Below are 22078 nucleotides of genomic sequence, written 5' to 3'. Positions count from 1 at the left end.
TGCTACGAGAGTTGGGAAATCATAGACATTTATGGTCAATTCAGGGGTGCTGTTAAAACCTGGCCCTAGGGCCATATGAATTCTTCACAGTTCCACAGGCTTTGAAATATGAAACATAAATTCCCATGTAAAAATTAAAATTTTATTAAAAATTCCTGTTACTTTAAAAAGTAATAGTCTTTAAAATATCTGCAAAGATAATCCATCCATCTTTCTAGGTGATTATCCAACTATGAACCTTGCCCAGAGGAGACTGTAAAGAGGAGCTTTATAACTAGATGATTATCCATCTCTCATTTTTTTCTGGCATGCAGGGGGTTGGAGCTGGGCACTAACATGTATGGTGTTATAAGGATTTTTAATAATGGGGAGCTACTAAAGGAAACAATGTGTCTGGACTCTAGTTAAGAGCTCTCCCATACAATGCCAATCAATATCAAAGACTGAAAAGGTAAGCTGCTTCATGTGGGCTGCTGTCATGAGAATGTGCATCTGTGTGTGACTCGGGAGATTCCAAGAAACTGCGTATCTGGGAAAAAGCTATTCAATTTCAATTCATGGTGAAAGGGAAAAAACTCCTCTATCTTAAAGACCAGGTAAATACAGACATATGTTTATTTGACCCAATATCTGTGTTTCAATGTTCCTCTCTTAGAGTACAGTTCAAATTTCTTTGGTGTACACTACAAGATATAAAATGCTATTAACCATCAGGATATTCTAGCCAACTAGTATTAACATACTGTCACACAAACAGCAGGTGATTTTTTTGTTTTTGACAGCAATTCCATAGACCCCAAATTAAGGTATTTTCTTCCCCTGTAACATCTAGTGTCACAGCCCTGGCCTTCTATTGCCCCAATCTCTCTCCTCTGTCACTTACCGCTGCTTCAGTATAGCTCCCAGTGGCCAAGGAGCCAGCAGAGCTCATTTCTGCAATGAGTAAGCACGCCCGGTGCAGGGGCAGGCCTACTTCTCCCAGGCCTTTCACAACTCCTGAGCCTGGAACCACATGAGCGTTTACTAGATCTGCCCAAGAAGCTATTTTAAAGACACCACCTATGAAAAGGGGAAAAAAGATATCTGTCAATTTCCAAACAAAATCCCTTAACTTTTAACCAACCAACCAACTACAATATGGAAATAATCTCCTAGTAACATGTCAATGTAATAGCGAAACACTTCAAGAATTTTAGTGATTATCAATGGACCTACTTGTGAAAAATTTATCTGTCCACCTGGTTAGCTGGTTGAGAAATCACAAGGAGAAAAATATCTTATAAGTTCTACACTTAGTTTACTAGCAAAACTGATAAGACTGTTTTTCCTTGCAGGCTGATGCTTGTGACTACCAATAAGATTTATGCAACTGGAAAGGGTCCAGTGAAGACAGGTTGTTTGTTAAGTGGAAGATATCAACTGAAATTCCTCTAAAGATGACAAATTTTCGTTCTGTAGGGATCTCTCAGAAACTTTACCATCTCTCAAATCTACTTGTTCCTTAGGTCTCTTTAGCTCTTCAAATTTAAATAGACAATTGTATTCATTTTAAAAGCAGACAACAGTAACCCTAGTAGATTTTTGAAAAAAAACTATATGTAAACTTATAGAAGTTTGTATAACTCTTTCAACAGTCAATCTTTTTTTTAGAAGTATTTATTTATTGATTTGGCTGTGCCGGGTCTTACTTGCGGCATGCGGGCTCTTAGTTGCAGCATGCGGGATCTAGTTTCCTGACCAGGGACTGAACCTGGGCCCCATGCATTGGGAGCACAGTCTTAACCACTGGACCACCAGGGAAGTCCCAACAGTCAATATCTTTAGCACATGAAGAAAGTCATTACAGACAAATCTCTCCTAAAGAAATAGCTTAAGAATATATATGTATTACTTTAAGAAAAATTGTTATCTCAAAAGATGCTTATAACTGTTAAATAACATAAAATGTCTGTCGTAAGGGTAAGTGAAAAAAGAGATACACCCAATATAACAGAAAGTTGCATAGAAGAATGGGTAAAGAATTGGTAAAGAATTAAGCACTTTTTAAACTAATGTATGCTCTTACCTTGAGCTCCTATTTAACAAAATTTTTTAAAAAGGATGCATATCAACAGATCTTTTTCTGCTAAAAATAAATCTTACTTTATACTACCTTTTCCTTGTCTCCTATATCTGCAATTTTCATTCTTTGAATATTCAGAACTCACAGTGTTCTTTCTGCAGGGCCAACATCTGTCATTTTTGCCTGCCTAGAACCCATGTCCCTTTCTTCTGGCATAAGCACAGCCATTTTCTTTAGGGAAATAACCCCTAACTATACCTTGGGGTTCAAGAAGTTTACGTAAATAGCCTCACAATGATCAAGGGATCAACCCTAGAAGACGAAGACATAACAACCATAAATATTTATGTACCCAACACAGGAGCACCTCAATACATAAGGCAAATGCTCACAGCCGTGAAAGGGGAAATCGACAGTAACACAATAATAGTGGTGGAATTTAACACCCCACTTACACCAATGGACAGATCATCCAGACAGAAAACTAATAAGGAAACAAAAGCCTTAAATGACACGTTAGACCAGATACACTTAATCGATATTTACAGGACATTCCATCCGAAAGCAGCAGAATATACTTTCTTCTCAAGTGCACACAGAACATTCTCCAGGATAGATCACATCTTGGGTCACAAATCAAGCCTCAGTAGATTTAAGAAATTGAAATCGTATCAAGCAACTTTCCAACCACAACACTACGAGATTAGAAAGCAATTACAGGAAACAAACTGTAAAACACAAACACATGGAGGCTAAGCAATATGCTACTAAATAACCAAGAGATCACTGAAGAAATCAAAAAATACCTAGAAACAAATGACAAAGAAAACACGACAACCCAAAACCTATGGGATGCAACAAAAGCAGTTCTAAAAGGGAAGTTTACAGCAATACAATCCTACCTCAAGAAACAAGAAAAATCTCAAATAAACAACCTAACCTTATACATAAAGCAACTAGAGAAAGAAGAACAAAAAACCCGCAAAGTTAGTAGAAGGAAAGAAATCATAAAGATCAGAGCAGAAATAAATAGAAACAAAGAAAACAATGGCAGAGATCAATAAAACTAAAAGCTGGTACTTTGAGAAGATAAACAAAATTGATAAACCTTTAGCCAGACTCATCAAGAAATAAAGAGAGAAGACTCAATAAAATTAGAAATGAAAAAGAAGTTATAACTGACACTGCAGAAATACAAAGGATCATAAGAGACTACTACAAGCAGCTATATGGCAATAAAATGGACAACCTGGAATGGACAAATTCTTAGAAAAGTACAACCTTCCAAGACTGAACCAGGAAGAAATAGAAAATACGAACATACCAATCACAAGTAATGAAATTGAAACTGTGAATAAAAATCTTCCAACAAACGAAAGTCCAGGACCAGATGGCTTCACAGGCGAATTCTAGCAAACATTTAGAGAAGAGCTAACACCGATCCTTCTCAAATTCTTCCAAAAAACTGCAGAGGGAGGAACGCTCCCAAACTCACTGCACGAGGCCACCATCACCCTGATACCAAAAACAGACAGCGATATCACAAAAAAAGAAAATCAGAGGCCAATATCACTGATGAACATAGACGCAAAAATCCTTAACAAAATACTAGCAAACCGAATCCAACACATTAAAAGGATCATACACCATGATCAAGTGGGATTTATTCTTCTCAAATTCTTCCAAAAAACTGCAGAGGGAGGAACGCTCCCAAACTCACTGCACGAGGCCACCATCACCCTGATACCAAAAACAGACAGCGATATCACAAAAAAAGAAAATCACAGGCCAATATCACTGATGAACATAGACGCAAAAATCCTTAACAAAATACTAGCAAACCGAATCCAACACATTAAAAGGATCATACACCATGATCAAGTGGGATTTATCCCAGGGATGCAAGGATTCTTCAATATATGCAAATCAATCAATGTGATACACCATATTAACAAATTGAAGAATAAAAGCCACATAATCACCTCAATTGATACAGAAAAAGCTTTCAACAAAATTCAACACCCATTTATGATAAGAACTCTCCAGAAAGTGGGCATAGAGGGAAACTACCTCAACGTAATAGAGGCCATATATGACAAACCCACAGCAACATCATTCTCAATGGTGAAAAACTGAAAGCATTTCCTCTAAGATCAGGAACAAGACAAGGATGTCCACTCTTGCCAGTATTCAACAGTTTTGGAAGTCCTAGCTATGGCAATCAGAGAAGAAAAAGAAATAAAAGGAATCCAAATTGGAAAAGAAGAAATAAAACACTCACTCTTTGCAGATGTTTGCAGATGACATGATACTATACATAGAAAATCCTAAAGATGCCACCAGAAAACTACTAGAGCTAATCAATGAATTTAGTAAAGTCGCAGGATACAAAATTAATACACAGAAATCTCTGGCATTCCTATACACGAACAACGAAAGATCAGAAAGAGAAATTAAGGAAACAATCCCATTTACCACTGCAACAAAAAGAATAAAATACCTAGGAATAAACCTAAGGAGTCAAAAGACATATGTGCAAAAAACTAGAAGATACTAATGAAAGAAATCAAAGACAACAAAAACAGATGGAGAGATATACCATGTTCTTGGATTGGAAGAATCAATATTGTGAAAATGACTATACTACCCAAAGCAATCTACATATTCAATGCAATCCCTATCAAATTACCAATGGCATTTTTCACAGAACTAGAGCAGAAAATTTTGCATTTTGTATGGAAACACAAAAGACCCTGAATAACTAAAGCAATCTTGAGAAAGAAAAACAGAGCTGGAGGAATCAGGCTCCCTGACTTCAGACTATAATACAAAGCTACAGTAATCAAGACAGTATGGTACTGGCATCAAAACAGAAATATAGACCAATGGAACAGGATAGAAAGCCCAGAGATAAACACACACCTATGGTTACCTAATCTACGACAAAGGAGGCAAGAATATGCAATGGAGAAAAGACAGTCTCTTCAATAAGTGGTGCTGGGAAAACTGGACAGCTACACGTAAAGGAATGAAATTAGAACACTCCCTAACACCATACACAAAAATAAACTCAAAATGGATTAGAGACCTAAATGTAAGACCAGACACTATAAAGCTCTTAGAGGAAAACACAGGCAGAACACTCTGACATATATCGCAGCAAGATCTTTTTTGACTTCCCTCCTAAAGTAATGAAAATAAAAACAAAAATAAATGGGACCTAATTAAACTCCAAAGTTTTTGCACAGCAAAGGAAACCATAAACAAAACAAAAAGACAACCCACAGAATGGGAGAAAATATTTGCAAATGAAGTAACTGACAAAGGATTAATCTCCAAAATATACAAACAGCTCATGCAGCTCAATATCAAAAAACAAAGAACACAATCAAAAAACGGGCAGAAGACCTTAATAGACATTTCTCCAAAGAAGATATACAGATGGCCAACAAACACAGGAGAAGATGCTCAACATCACTAATTATTAGAGAAATGCAAATCAAAACTACAATGAGGTATCACCTCACACGGGTCAGAACGGCCACCACTGAAATATCTACAAACAATGCTGGAGAGGGTGTGGAGGAAAGGGAATCCTCTTGCACTGTTGGTAGGAATGTAAATTAATACAGCCACTATGGAGAACAGTATGGAGGTTCCTTAAAAAACTAAAACTAGAACTACCATGTGACCCACAATCCAACTACTGGGCATATACCCAGAGAAAACCATAATTCAAAAAGATACATGCACCACAGTGTTCACTGCAGCACTATTTACAATAGCCAGGTCATGGAAGCAACCTAAATGCCCATCAACAGCAGAATGGATAAAGAAGATGTGGTACATATATACAGTGGAATATTACTCAGCCATAAAAAGGAATGAAATTGGGTCATTTGTAGAGACGTGGATGGACCTAGAGTCTGTCATGTAAGTCAGAAAGAGAAAAACAAATATTGTATATTAACGTATATATGTGGAATCTAGAAAAATGGTATAGATGATCTTATACGCAAAGCAGAAATAGAGACAGATGTAGAGAACAAACGTATGGACACCAAGTTGCCGCGGGGGGGTGAATTGGGAGATGGGGATTGACATATATATACTATTGATACTATGATAGATAACTAATGTTATCTATCATATCTATAACTAATGTAACTACTGTTTAGCTCAGCGAACTCTACTCAATGCTCTGTGGTGACCTAAATGAGAAGGAAATCCAAAAAAGAGGGGATATATGTATACGTATAGCTGATTCACTTTGCTGTACAATAGAAACTAACACAACATTGTAAAGCAACTATACTGCAATAAAAATTTTTAAAAAATAGCCTCACATCACCAGGAGCAGGGTATATATTACCCAGGTGAGCTAATAAAGGTATTCTATACCCCAGGTCTGAGCGACTGGTTTGAGGAGTGTGCCTACCTGAGAAAGAAGTCAAGAGAGAAGAAAGCAGAGCTGAAACTTGGAGAGAAAGCAAGGCCAAAAGACATCACTTGAGCTCCTAGAGCCAACCATGGCTTTTCTACAGCTGGACTTTGTCATGTGAGCCAATACATTTCCTTCTGTTCTTCAGCCAGTTTAAGCTGGATTTGTGATTCTTGTTGGTTCCTGAATAATACTTACCTTCATACTGCTTTTTTACTGTGTTTCCTATATCTGCAAATTTCCGGTCTTCAAATATTAGAAACTCATGGCGCTTTGCCAGAATGGTTAACTCCTTCATCACATCCAGAGTAAAATCATTCAAAATATCCACATGAGTCTTGAGCATGCAGATTCTGGGTCCTAAAGCATCTGCTAGCTGCAACAGCTCTCTGGACTCTGAAATATCAGCAGACAGGCACAGATTGGTCTCCTTCTTTTGCATAAGCCTGAGAAGCTTTGATGCAACTGGGTGGATCCCGGGCAGCTCTGCACGTGCACCAAAGCTTAGTTCTTTGGGTCCTTTCTTTACAGAAAGGAGAGAACCGCTATGATTAGCTGCCACAAAAACATTCTCCTGAATAAATCTCTTCACTCTCTCGACCATCTCAGCATCAATTTTTTTCTGTTGCTCAAGAATCTCCAGCATTTTGGACAATGTACACACTGAGTGGAGACGAATCCCATGTGCCTGCAACTTGTCCTTTCCTCCTTGCTCTCTGTCCAGCAGCACTATGGCATCAGTGACCTTCAAGCCTTCCTTCTGAAGAACCTCAACAGTTTCCAAAACACTAGATCCACTGGTGACAACATCTTCAATGATCAAACAGGTTTCTCCTCGATTAATAGCCCCTTCTACAAGACGCTTAGTACCTAGAAAAGAAAAAATTACGTTGACTCTGTTTTAAAGTTATATATTTCAGCCAACTCAAGATGTATCTTGCAGTATAAATTTGGCATGTATTTATGAAGAGGGAGATAATCGAAATTATATTTTCTGATAATCTACTTTGGAACTACTTTATTTTTAAAATTCCTAATGAATCTTCAATGTGCCACAATTACTGTTTTGTTCAGTGCCTATGTATTTCAAAATTGTCAAAGTTACATATACAGAACATTTTTAGTAAAACTAGCAAATTATTTAACGGTATAAAACATCATTTCATGTGTTTATGATGAAAATTTCAAATACAGGTTTTATTAAGGCAAGATCACCTAGGTCAATGAAAGTTATGAAACAAAGAATAGCCCAATATCATCAATGAAATCATTCCTTTTTCCATCAACAATTTCTTTATTCAAGATCAGCCAAACAACTGGCCTTCTGAGCACATAAATGCAGGAGGGAAAATATTCAACAACCACTGAGGTCAATCACCACAGCGTTATGAGCTATGTAATGTAATGTGACTAAACACACTTCCCCACTCCAACCCCTACTGCAGACTATTTTCAGATAATCTACAAACTGTAAATACTCAGGCTGTAGACTGAACAGACTCATGGTTTAGAGATTCATTTTTACATTTTCCACTACCAAATTTATCTTATTTTGAATCAGAATAGATATAGTGGGCATTTTGCCTACGTTCTGAACTTTCCACAGGTACTGTCTTTGCTCTTTCCCCAACTCCTTTCCTTCCCTTGCAGAATTGGCAAGTTTAACTGAATCATCTTACGTGAGAACATGAGACTGCGAGTACTTATAGGTATATTTTTAAATTAATGATCTTATTCTAAGAAATATTTTTGAAGATACATAATAAGGAAATAGAAACAGTAGTCTTATGGCAGTGATTCATAGAGATAAACACTGTGCCGCTAAGTGGCAAAAACATTTGTCTAATTTTTTTATAATGGAGAATTTCAAACAAAACTAGACAGAATAGTATAACAAACCTCCACAAATACAGCACCTCACCACTTAGCAACTCATGGGCAATCTTGCTTCAACTATAACTCCAACATCACCCTCCCCCCATATTTTTAGACGCAAATCCCAGACATCATATGATTTCATCATAAAATTTTTAGAACACATCTGTAAAAAGGACTCTTTTCAAAAAGAAGTAACAAAAACAGTATCACACCAACATAAAACAACACGAAAAAATCATTAGCACTTAAGATCATCAAATATGAAGTCAGTTCCAATACTTTTAGATTGATTTAGTTTTAACGCAGCCCACATTTAAAACACCCACCTGATAACCTACTGCCATGAACCCATAAAAACATCTTCATTTAGAATTTCATGTGGCATTTACTTTTTTTTTGGCCACCTGGACAGCTTGTGGGATCTTATTTCCCCAACCAGGGATCAAACCTGGGCCCCCTGCAGTGGAAGTGCAGAGTCCTAACCACTGGACTGCCAGGGAATTCCCTCACATTGCTTTAACAGATTAATTTTATTCATGCAATTTAAATATAAATACATTGGGAAAGTAAGTGCTCTTAGAACATTCTTCTGATGAGGGAAGCGGTGGTAAAAATGTTGGGTTTCATAAATTTGGTGCACAAAAAAAGCACTTTTTTTCATTGCCTAATTAATACAAAGCATTTCACCCCTAGACTCTAAAGGAAAGGGAGGTGATTTATAACAACAGTTAACAAATTCCACAGGCCATAACAACTTAAAGGCCCTATGAAGAATATTCAAGGTGACTATGAACATCAGTGCCTAGAAGAACAAATTCTAAAAGTATCAGGCTACATATCAACTTAAAGCTTATACTATTTTTACTTTACCATAATCCTTTGTTTCCTTCCTTCTAATAAGCATTGGAATTTGGTTGGTTGAACAGATAACCGTGGCCAATGGTAAAGCTGTATAAGGTACTCCACACACAGTATCAAAATTGATCCCTGCATTTTGGGCAGTTTGGAATAAAATTTCTGCAACCTGTAAAAAAACAACACATAACCCAATTATTATTATTACTATTTTAAGTGGTGTATAAATCATGTAACAACATAAAGACAGTAACAACCCAGCAAGGGATCAGAACCCACCTGATCAGAAAAATATAAATGCCTTTTTGTTAAGTTGTCCTCTCCACAAATCCCAGTTTACAAATATAAATATAAAAACAGAAGAATTAACCTACTTAGCTAGACTCAGGGCTGCTCCAAGGGCAACATGGAATGTGTTAGGAAAGGCTATGATGTTCATCCTGAAGACTAAGGATGACCCCTAGGCTTCACAGTTTTCCTTAGTAATTCATTATGCTTGTCATGTCTAAACCTATCACCTGCTAGTTTTATTTTCCCAACAGAAGTCTTCAATTAAGAAGTTTCACAGGAGAAATTAAGAAAACAATTGCATTAAAAAGAATAAAACAGGGACTTCCCTGGCAGTCCAGTGGTTAAAACAGCGCGCTTCCACTGCAGGGGGCACGGGTTCAATCCCTGGTCAGAGAACTAGGATCCTGCATGCCGCACAGCACGGCCAAAAAATAAAAAGAATAAAACACTTACAAATAAATTTAACCAAGGAAGTGAAAGACCTTTAACCAAGGAAGTGAAAGGCCTGTACACTAAAAACATAAGACATTGATTTTAAAAACAAACAAACTGAAGATGACATAAGTAAATGGAAAAATATTCCATGCTCATGGATCAGAAAAATTAAACTGTTAAAATGTCCATACTAGGGCTTCCCTGGTGGCGCAGTGGTTGAGAGTCCACCTGCCGATGCAGGGGACACGGGTTCGTGCCCCGGTCTGGGAGGATCCCACATGCCGCGGAGTGGCTGGGCCCGTGAGCCATGGCTGCTGAGCCTGCGCGTCCGGAGCCTGTGCTCCGCAACGGCAGAGGCCATGACAGTGAGAGGCCTGCGTACCGCAAAGAAAAAAAAAAAAAAAGTCCATACTAAAAGCAATATACAGATTCAATGAAGTTTCTAAAAAATTACAATGGCACTTTTCACAGAAATGGAACAAACAATCCTAAAATTTGTATGGAACCACAAAAGACCCTGGATAGCCAAAACAATCTTGAGAAAGAAAAACAAATATGGAGGTATCATATTTCCTGATTTCAAACTATATTACAAAGTAATAGTAGTCAAAACACTATGGTATTGGCATAAATACAGACACACAGGTCAACAGAACAGAATAGAGAGCCCAGAAGTAAACCTACACATATATGTTCAATTAATTTACATCAAAGGAGCTAAGAATACACAAAGGGAAAAGGACGGTCTCTTCAACAAAATGGTTTTGGGAACACTAGACTACATCTTACACCATACACAAAAATTAACTCAAAATGGATTAATGACTTGAATGTAAGACCTGAAAACACAAACCTCCTTGAAGAAAACAGGTGGTAAGTTCCTTGACAATGGTCTTAACAATGATGTTTTAGACTTGACACCAAAAGCAAAGAAATAAAACCAAAAATAAACAAGTGGGAAGGTGGTTCTAGATGGTGGAGTAAGAAGATCCTGAACTCACCTCCTCTCATGGACACAACAAATCTACAACTACATTAAGAACAATTCCCTCCGAAAAGAACCTGAGAGCTAGGTGAACAGCTACTCCACAACAAAGGATAAAAGGGCACATGGAGATGGGCAGGAGAGTTAGAGACACAGTCTCGCCAAAAACTCCATCACTACTTCAGCAACCCATAACCAGGAGGGATCTCACAAATATGGAACTTCTCCCTGATGCTCCACATCAGTCACCCCAACCCCTGGGACCTACACCAGAGAGATGAGCACTCAAAACACCTGGCTTTGAAGACCAACAGGTGAAGACCAACAGGGCTTGGATCCAGGAAAACCATATGGATGTAGGGAATAGAGATCTGCTCTTAAATAGCTTGTGTGCAGACTCACTCACCCTGGGACCCAACACAAAAACTGTAGCCTGGGGAAGAGTAAGACGTGGAGATCATCTTCCTCCCCACAGATACACCAGAAATACATCTACACGTGGAACAACTCCTACAGAGCACCTGCTGAACGCTGGCAGAAGACCTCAGACCTCCCAAAAGGCAAGAAGCCCCCCACGTACCTGGTTAGGGCAAAAGAAAAAAATAAACAGAGACAAAAGGATAGGGACGGGACCTGCACCAGCGGGAGGGAGCTGTGAAGGAGGAAAAGTGTCCACACACTAGGAAGCCCCTTCGCGGGCGGAGACTGCGGGTGGCGGAGGGGGGAAGCTGCGGAGCCGCGGAGGAGAGCACAGCAACAGGGTGCGGAGGGCAAAGCGGAGAGATTCCAGCGCAGAGGATGAGGGCCGACCGGCACTCACCAGGCCGAGAGGCTTGTCTGCTCACCCGCCGGGGCAGGCGGGGCTGGAAGCTGAGGCTGAGGCTTCGGTCGGAGCGCACGGAGAGGACTGGGGTTGGCAGTGTAAACACAGCCTGCAGGGTGTTAGTGCACCGCGGCTAGCCGGGAGGGAGTCCGGGGAAAAGTCTGGACCTGCCGAAGAGGCAAGAGACTTTTTCTTCCCTCTTTGTTTCCTGGTGTGCGAGGAGAGGGGATTGGGAGCGCTGCTTAGGGGAGCTCCAGAGATGGGCGCGAGCCGCGGCTAAAAGCGCGGACCCCAGAGACGGACATGGGACGCTAGGGCCGCTGCTGCCGCCACCAAGAGGCCTGTGTGCGAACACAGGTCACTATCCACACCCTCCTTCCGGGGAGCCTGTGCAGCCCGCCACTGCCAGGGTCCCGGGATCCAGGGACAACTACCCCGGAAGAACGCACGGCACGCCTCAGGCTGGCAACGTCACGCCGGCTTCTGCCGCAGCAGGCCCGCCCCGCACTCCGTGACCCTCCCTACCCCCCCGGCCTGAGTGAGCCAGAGCCTCCGAATCAGCGGGTCCTTTAACCCCGTCCTGTCTGAGCAAAGAACAGACGCCCTCCGGCGACCTACACGCACAGGCGGGGCCAAATCCAAAGCTGAGCCCCTGGGAGCTGTGAAAACAAAGAAGAGAAAGGGAAATCTCTCCCAGCAGCCTCAGAAGCAGCGGATTAAAGCTCCACAATCAACTTGATGTACCTGCATCTGTGGAATACATGAACAGACAACGAATCATCCCAAATTAAGGAGCCGTGTGGATGAAAGGCTCTTGGTGCTGCAGCCAGGAATTAGTGCTGTGCCTCTAAGGTGGGAGAGCCAACTTCAGGACACTGGTCCAACAAGAGGCCTCCCAGCTGCACATATTATCAAACAGCGAAAATCTCCCAGAGATCTCCATCTCAACGCCAGCACCCAGCTTCACTCAACAACCAGCAAGCTACAGTGCTGGACATCCTATGCCAAACAACTAGCAAGACAGGAACATAACCCCACCCATTAGCAGAGAGGCTGCCCAAAATCATAATAAGTCTACAGACACCCCAAAACACACCACCAGACATGGACCTGCCCACCAGAAAAACAAGATCCAGCCTCATACACCAGAACACAGGCACTAGTACCCTCCACCAGGAAGCCTACACAACCCACTGAACCAACCTTAGCCACTGGGGACAGACACTAAAAACAACAGGAACTACGAACCTTCAGCCTGCAAAAAGGAGACCCCAAACACAGTAAGATAAGCAAAATGAAAAGACAGAAAAACACACAGCAGATGAAGGAGCAAGACAAAAACCCACCAGACCTAACAAATGAAGAGGAAATAGGCAGTCTACCTGAAAAAGAATTCAGAATAATGATAGTAAAGATGATCCAAAATCTTGGAAATAGAATAGACAAAATGCAAGAAACAGTTAACAAGGACCTAGAAGAACTAAAGATGAAACAAACAATGATGAACAACACAATAAATGAAATGAAAAATACTCTAGATGAGATCAATAGCAGAATAACTGAGACAGAAGAACGGATAAGTGACCTGGAAGATAAAATAGTGGAAATAACTAATGCAGAGCAGAATAAAGAAAAAAGAATGAAAAGAACTGAGGACAGTCTCAGAGACCTCTGGGACAACATGAAACGCACCAACATTCGAATTATAGGGGTTCCAGAAGAAGAAGAGAAAAAGGGACTGAGAAAATATTTGAAGAGATTATAGTTGAAAACTTCCCTAATATGGGAAAGGAAATAGTTAATCAAGTCCAGGAAGCACAGAGAGTCCCATACAGGATAAATCCAAGGAGAAATACGCCAAGACACATATTAATCAAACTGTCAAAAATTAAATACAAAGAAAGCATATTAAAAGCAGCAAGGGAAAAACAACAAATAACACACAAGGGAATCCCCATAAGGTTAACAGCTGATCTTTCAGCAGAAACTCTGCAAGCCAGAAGGGAATGGCAGGACATATTGAAAGTGATGAAGGAGAAAAACCTGCAACCAAGATTACTCTACCCAGCAAGGATCTCATTCACAATCGATGGAGAAATTGAAACATTTACAGACAAGCAAAAGCTGAGAGAGTTCAGCACCACCAAACCAGCTCTACAACAACTGCTAAAGGAACTTCTCTAGGCAAGGAACACGAAGGAAAAGACCTACAATAATGAACCCAAAACAATTAAGAAAATGGGAATGGGAACATACATATCGATAATTACCTTAAATGTAAGTGGACTATTGCTCCCACCAAAAGACACAGATTGGCTGAATGGATACAAAAACAAGACGCATATATTTGCTGTCTACAAGAGACCCACTTCAGACCTAGAGACACATACAGACTGAAAGTAAGGGGATGGAAAAAGGTATTTCATGCAAATGGAAACCAAAAGAAAGCTGGAGTAGCAATTCTCATATCAGACAAGATAGACTTTAAAATAAAGACTATTAGAAGAGACAAAGAAGGACACTACATAATGATCAAGGGATCGATCCAAGAAGAAGATATAACAATTGTAAATATTTATGCACCCAACATAGGAGCACCTCAATACATAAGGCAAATACTAACAGCCATAAAAGGGGAAATCGACAGTAACACGTTCATAGTAGGGGACTTTAACACCCCACTTTCACCAATGGACAGATCATCCAAAATGAAAATAAATAAGGAAACACAAGCTTTAAATGATACATTAAACAAGATGGACTTAATTGATATTTACAGGACATTCCATCCAAAAACAACAGAATACACATTTTTCTCAAGTGCTCATAGAACATTCTCCAGGATAGATCATATCTTGGTTCACAAATCAAGCCTTGGTAAATTTAAGAAAATTGAAATTGTATCAAGTATCTTTTCCGACCACAACACTATGAGACTAGATATCAATTACAGGAAAAGATCTGTAAAAAATACAAACACATGGAGGCTAAACAATACACTACTTAATAACGAAGTGATCACTGAAGAAATCAAAGAGGAAATCAAAAAATACCTAGAAACAAACGACAATGGAGACACGACGACTCAAAATCTATGGGATGCAGCAAAAGCAGTTCTAAGAGGGAAGTTTATAGCAATACAATCCTACCTTAAGAAACAGGAAACATCTCGAATAAACAACCTAACCTTGCACCTAAAGGTGCAAGAAGGAGAAAGAAGAACAAAAAAACCCCAGTTAGCAGAAGGAAAGAAATCATAAAAATCAGATCAGAAATAAATGAAAAAGAAATGAAGGAAACAATAGCAAAGATCAATAAAACTAAAAGCTGGTTCTTTGAAAGGATAAACAAAATTGATAAACCATTAGCCAGACTCATCAAGAAAAAAAGGGAGAAGACTGAAATCAATAGAATTAGAAATGAAAAAGGAGAAGTAACAACTGACACTGCAGAAATACAAAAGATCATGAGAGATTACTATAAGCAACTCTATGCCAATAAAATGGACAACCTGGAAGAAATGGACAAATTCTTAGAAAGGCACAACCTGCCAAGACTGAATCAGGAAGAAATAGAAAATATGAATAGACCAATCACAAGCACTGAAATTGAAACTGTGATTAAAAATCTTCCAACAAGCAAAAGCCCAGGACCAGATGGCTTCACAGGCGAATTCTATCAAACATTTAGAGAAGAGCTATCACCTATCCTTCTCAAACTCTTCCAAAATACAGCAGAGGGAGGAACACTCCCAAACTCATTCTACGAGGCCACCATCACCCTGATACCAAAACCAGACAAGGATGTCACAAAGAAAGAAAACTACAGGCCAATATCACTGATGAACATAGATGCAAAAATCCTCAACAAAATACTAGCAAACAGAATCCAACAGCACATTAAACGGATCATACACCATGATCAAGTGGGGTTTATTCCAGGAATGCAAGGATTCTTCAATATACGCAAATCAATCAACGTGATACACCATATTAACAAACTGAAGGAGAAAAACCATATGATCATCTCAATAGATGCAGAGAAAGCTTTTGACAAAATTCAACACCCATTTATAAAAACCCTGCAGAAAGTAGGCATACAGGGAACTTTCCTCAACATAATAAAGGCCATATATGACAAACCCACAGCCAACATCGTCCTCAATGGTGAAAAACTGAAAGCATTTCCACTAAGATCAGGAACAAGACAAGATTGCCCACTCTCACCACTCTTATTCAACATAGTTTTGGAAGTCCTAGCCACAGCAATCAGAGAAGAAAAGGAAATAAAAGGAATACAAATCAGAAAAGAAGAAGTAAAGCTGTCACTCTTTGCAGATGACATGATACTATACATAGAGAATCCTAAAGATGCTACCAGAAAACTACTAGAGCTAATCAATGAATTTGGTAAAGTAGCAGAATACAAAATTAATACACAGAAATCTCTGGCATTCCTATACACTAAGGATGAAAAATCTGAAAGTGAAATCAAGAAAACACTCCCATTTACCATTGCAACAAAAAGAATAAAATATCTAGGAATAAACCTACCTATGGAGACAAAAGACCTGTATGCAGAAAATTATAACACACTGATGAAAGAAATTAAAGATGATACAAATAGATGGAGAGATATACCATGTTCTTGGATTGGAAGAATCAACATTGTGAAAATGACTCTACTACCCAAAGCAATCTACAGATTCAATGCAATCCCTATCAAACTACCACTGGCATTTTTCACAGAACTAGAACAAAAAATTTCACAATTTGTATGGAAACACAAAAGACCCCGAATAGCCAAAGCAATCTTGAGAACGAAAAATGGAGCTGGAGGAATCAGGCTTCCTGACTTCAGACTATACTACAAAGCTACAGTAATCAAGACAGTATGGTGCTGGCACAAAAACAGAAATATAGCTCAATGGAACAGGACAGAAAGCCCAGAGATAAACCCACACACATATGGTCACCTTATCTTTGATAAAGGAGGCAGGAACGTACAGTGGAGAAAGGACAGCCTCTTCAATAAGTGGTGCTGGGAAAACTGGACAGGTACATGTAAAAGTATGAGATTAGATCACTCCCTAACACTATACACAAAAATAAGCTCAAAATGGATTAAAGACCTAAATGTAAGGCCAGAAACTATCAAACTCTTAGAGGAAAACACAGGCAGGACACTCTATGACATAAATCACAGCAAGGTCCTTTTTGACCCACCTCCTAGAGAAATGGAAATAAAAACAAAAATAAATGGGACCTAATGAAGCTTAAAAGCTTTTGCGCAGCAAAGGAAACCATAAACAAGACCAAAAGACAACCCTCAGAATGGGAGAAAATATTTGCAAATGAAGCAACTGACAAAGGATTAATCTCCAAAATTTATAAGCAGCTCATGCAGCTTAATAACAAAAAAACAAACAACCCAATCCAAAAATGGGCAGAAGACCTAAATAGACATTTCTCCAAAGAAGATATACAGACTGCCAACAAACACATGAAAGAATGCTCAACATCACTAATCATTAGAGAAATGCAAATCAAAACTACAATGAGATATCATCTCACACCAGGCAGAATGGCCATCATCAAAAAATCTAGAAACAATAAATGCTGGAGAGGGTGTGGAGAAAAGGGAACCCTCTTACACTGTTGGTGGGAATGTAAATTGATACAGCCACTGTAGAGAACAGTATGGAGGTTCCTTAAAAAACTACAAATAGAACTACCATATGACCCAGCAATCCCACTACTGGGCATATACCCTGAGAAAACCATAATTCAAAAAGAGTCATGTACCAAAATGTTCATTGCAGTTCTATTTACAATAGCCCAGAGATGGAAACAACCTAAGTGTCCATCATCGGATGAATGGATAAAGAAGATGTGGCACATACATACAATGGAATATTACTCAGCCGTAAAAAGAAACGAAATTGAGCTATTTGTAGTGAGGTGGATAGACCTAGAGTCTGTCATACAGAGTGAAGTAAGTCAGAAAGAGAGACAAATACCGTATGCTAACACATATATATGGAATTTAAGGAAAAAAATGTCATGAAAAACCTAGGGGTGAAACAGGAATAAAGACACAGACTTACTAGAGAATGGACTTGAGGCTATGGGGAGGGGGAAGGGTAAACTGTGACAAAGCGAGAGAGAGGCATGGACATATATACACAACCAAACGTAAGGTAGATAGCTAGTGGAAAGCAGCCGCATAGCACAGGGAGATCAGCTCAGTGCTTTGTGACCGCCTGGAGGGGTGGGATAGGGAGGGTGGGAGGGAGATGCAAGAGGGAGGGGATATGGGGACATATGTATATGTATAGCTGATTCACTTTGTTATAAAGCAGAAACTAACACACCATTGTAAAGCAATTATACTCCAATAAAGATGTTAAAATGAAAAAAAACCCCAAAAAACTGTAGCCTGAAAAGAGCCTTGATCATATGTGAAGTAAGTTCACTTGCTAATCTTAAAGTGTCTGCCAGAGGGGCTCTGTTGGGGCTCTCTGCAGGTATGGAGTCACTGGCATGCACCATTTTTACACTCTCTTTCTAACTTGCTACTGCCTGCCCCTCCCTGCACCACAGCCCCAGCCCCACCAGAAGCAGTGGGTGAATACACCACTTCCCCATGTTTCTGCTGCAGCCTGTCCCCCCATCCTCCACTGATCCTGCAGCCACACCAGTGGTGTGGATGCACACCAAAGCCAGCGGGCACATGTAGCCCAAATAGGGGACAACACTTGAGTGTGTGCTTTCGTTGCTAGGGGGGATTGCATTTCTGGGCCCCAAAGGTGTGAAACAATCAAAGACACAGTTTGAGAAACAACTAAGAACTAGAGCAAGGTTAAACAGTCAGGTTCATTTCCCAAACAGGGCCACCCCTTCAAGACTAGAAAAGATAACTGTATCACCTAACACACAGAAACACAGAGTCAAGCAAAATGAGAAAAGAGGTATATGTTCCAAACGAAAGCAAAAGATAAAACCCCAATAAAAAACCTTAATGAAACAGAAATAAGTAATTTACCTGATAAAGAACTCAAAGTAATGGTCTTAAAGATGCTCACCAAAATAGGAAAAAGAATGGATGAACACAGAACTTCAACAAAGAGACAGAAAATATAAAAACGTACCAAAGACAAGTCAAAGAGCTGAAGAATACAATAACTGATCTGAAAAATAAACTAGAGGGCTTCAACAGCAGACAAGATGAAGCAGAAGAAAAGATCAGTAATCTGGAAGACAGGGCAGTGGAACTCACCCTAACAGAGCAGCAATAAACAGAACAAAACACCAGCATTTTAAAAAGCAAAAATAGTGTAGGGGACCTAGGGAAAAATATTGAGAATAACATTCACATTATAGATTAGAAGAGTCCCAGAAGAAGAGAGGAAAAAAAGGGGCAGAAAACTTATTTGAAGAAATAATGACTGGGGTGCAGAGACAAGATGGCAGAGGAGGACTTGAGCTCACCTCTCCTTACAAAAACACCAAAATCACAACTAACTGCTGAACAACCATTGACAAAAAAAATGCTGGAACCTACCAAAAAAGATATTCTACACCCAAAGACAAAGAAGCCACAATGAGAAGGTAGGAGGGGTGCAATCACAATAAAATCAAAACCCATACCCGCTGGGTAGGTGACCCACAAACTGGAAAATAATTATACCACAGAAGTTCTCCCACATGAGTGAAAGTTCTGAGCCCCACATCAGGCTCCCCAGCCTGGAGGTCTGGCAATGGGAGGAGGAGCCCCCACAGAATCTGGCTTTGAAGGCAAGCAAGGTTTGATCACAAGAATTCCACAGGACTGGGAGAAATAGAAACTCCACTCTTGGAGGGCACACAAAAGGTCTCATGTGACCAGGACCCAGGGAATAAAGCAGTAACCTCATAAGAGTCTGGGCCAGACCTACTTGACGGTACTGGAGGGTCTCCTACGGAGGTAGGGTGGGAGAGGCAGCTGTGGCTCACTGTGGGGACAAAGACACTGGCGGTGGTAGTTCTGGGGAGTACGCATTGGCATGAGCCCTCCTGGAGGGTGCCATTCTCTCACCAAGACCTGGCCCCACTCAACAGCCGGTAGGCTCCAGAGCTGGCATGCTTCAGGCCAAACAACCAACAAGGTGGGAATACAGCCACACCCATCAGCAGACAGGCGGCTTAAAGTCTTCCTGAGCAAACAGCGGCCTGCAAAACACACCCCCTGACGTGGCCCTGCCCCCCAGAGGGACAAGTCCCAGCTCCACCCACCAGTGGGCAGGAACCAGTCCCTCCCACCAGAAAGCCTGCACAAGCCTTTTAGACAGCCTCATTCACCAGGGGGCAGACAGCAGAAGAACTACAGTCCTGCAGCATGCAGAAACCGCAATCAAAGAAAGTTAGGCAAAATGATATGGTAGAGGAATATGTCCCACATGAAGGAACAAGATAAAACCCCAGAAGAACAACCAAGTAAAATGGAGACAGATAATCTACTTGAAAAAGAATTCAGAGTAATGATAGTAAAGATGATCCAAGATTTCAGAAAAAGAATGGAGGCACAGACGGAGACTATACAAAAACGTTTAACAAAGACCTAGAAGAACTAAAGAACAAAGAGATGAACAATACAATAACTGCAATAAAAACTACACTACAAGGAATCAATAGTAGAATAATAGAGGCAGAAGAACAGATAAATGAGCTGGAAAACAGAATGATGGAAATCACGGCTGCGGAACAGAATAAAGAAAACAGAATTAAAAGAAATGAAGACAGTCTAAGAGACCTCTGGGACAACATTAAACACACCAACATTTGCATTACAGGGGTACCAGAAGGAGAAGAGAGAAAGGTCCTGAGGAAGTATTTGAAGAGATAATAGCTGAAAACTTCCATAATATGGGAAAGGAAACAGTCACCCAAGTCCAGGATGCACAGAGAGTCCCAGGCAGGATAAACCCAAAGAAGAACATGACGATACACATGGTAATAAAATGGATAAAAATTAAAAACAAAGAAAAAATACTGAAAGCAATGAGGGAAAAGCAACAAATAACATACAAGGGAATCCCCACAAGGTTATCAGCTGATTTCTCAACAGAAACTGCAGACCAGAAGGGAGTGGCATGATAGTTAAAGTGATAAAAGGGAATAACATACAACCAAGAATACTCTACCCAGCAAGGCTCTCATTCAGATTCAATGGAGAAATAAAAATTTTTACAGACAAGCAAAACCTAAGAGAATTTAGTACAATCAGACCTTTGCAGTACAAAGGTCAGTACAATCAGACCTTTGCAACGTATGCTAAAGGAACTTCTCTAGGCAGAAAAGGCCACAACTAGAAATAAGAAAATTACGAATGGAAAAGCTCACCAGTAAAGGCACACAGTAAAGGTAGGAAATCACATACACACAAATATGACATCAAAACCAGCAACTGCGAGAGGAGGAGAGTACAAATGCAGGATATTGGAAATGCATTTGAAATTAAGAGACCAGCAACTTAAAACAATCTTGTATATATATAGACTGCTATATCAAAACCTCATGGTAATGGCAAACCAAAAATCTACGATACACATACAAAAAAGAAATAGAAACCTAAACACAACAGTAAAGATAAACTTCAAATCACAAGAGAAGAGAACAAAAGAGAAAGGGAAGAAAAAAGATCTACAAAAACAAATCCAGGGCTTCCCTGGTGGCGCAGTGGTTGAGTGTCCGCCTGCCGATGCAGGGGACACGGGTTCGTACCCTGGTCCGGGAAGATCCAACATGCCGCGGAGCGGCTGGGCCCATGAGCCATGGCTGCTGAGCCTGCGTGTCTGGAGCCTGTGCTTCGCAGCAGGAGAGGCCACAACAGTGAGAGGCCCGCGTACCGCAAAAAAAAAAAAACAAAAACAATTAACAAAATGGCAATAAGAACATACATATCAACAATTACCTTAAATGTAAATGGATTAAATGCTACAATCAAAAGACACAGTCTGGTTGAATAGATACAAAAACAAGACTCGTATATATGCTGTCTACAAGAGACCCACTTCAAAACTAGGGACACATACAGACTGAAAGTGAGGGGATGGAAAAAGGTATTCCATGCAAACAGAAATCAAAAGAAAGCTGAAGTAGCAATACTCATGTCAGACAAAATAGACTTTAAAATAAAGACTGTAAAGATGTTAAAAATAAATAAATAAATAAAGTCTGTCACAAGACACAAAGCACACTGCATAACGATCAAGGGATCAGTTGAAGAAGATAGAAAAATTGTAAATAAATATGCACCCAACATAAGAGC

General features: G+C 39.9%; 1 protein-coding gene and 1 long non-coding RNA gene across 3 annotated transcripts in view; one reads left to right on the top strand and one right to left on the bottom strand.

Moving 5' to 3' along the window:
- The window catches only part of LOC114891054, a 28177-nt gene extending 21549 nt beyond the window's left edge, over positions 1-6628 (top strand). Inside the window, exon 3 of the long non-coding RNA XR_003792409.1 lies at positions 6469-6628. This is a non-coding gene — a long non-coding RNA (uncharacterized LOC114891054). The remainder of the gene's footprint in view (positions 1-6468) is intronic.
- Positions 1-22078, bottom strand: part of UMPS (uridine monophosphate synthetase) — a 54251-nt gene that overhangs the window by 20497 nt on the left and 11676 nt on the right. Inside the window, exons 1-4 of one of the 2 annotated variants that reach the window (XM_029215090.1) lie at positions 21532-21567; positions 9252-9405; positions 6702-7373; positions 884-1059 (exon numbers count right to left, since the gene is read on the bottom strand). In XM_029215090.1, the coding sequence (XP_029070923.1) occupies positions 884-1059; positions 6702-7373; positions 9252-9285 (882 nt within the window). In that variant the 5' untranslated portion in view covers positions 9286-9405; positions 21532-21567. Of the gene's footprint in view, positions 1-883; positions 1060-6701; positions 7374-9251; positions 9406-21531; positions 21568-22078 lie in introns of those variants that run through there. The other variant, XM_029215089.1, reaches the window with a different exon arrangement.

Source organism: Monodon monoceros, unplaced genomic scaffold, assembly GCF_005190385.1.
Source record: "Monodon monoceros isolate NGI ecotype Baffin Bay Population unplaced genomic scaffold, NGI_Narwhal_1 Super_Scaffold_11, whole genome shotgun sequence".
NCBI lineage: Eukaryota > Metazoa > Chordata > Mammalia > Artiodactyla > Monodontidae > Monodon > Monodon monoceros.
Note: the sequence above shows the minus strand (reverse complement) of the source record. Positions and strands in the feature narration are given on the sequence as shown.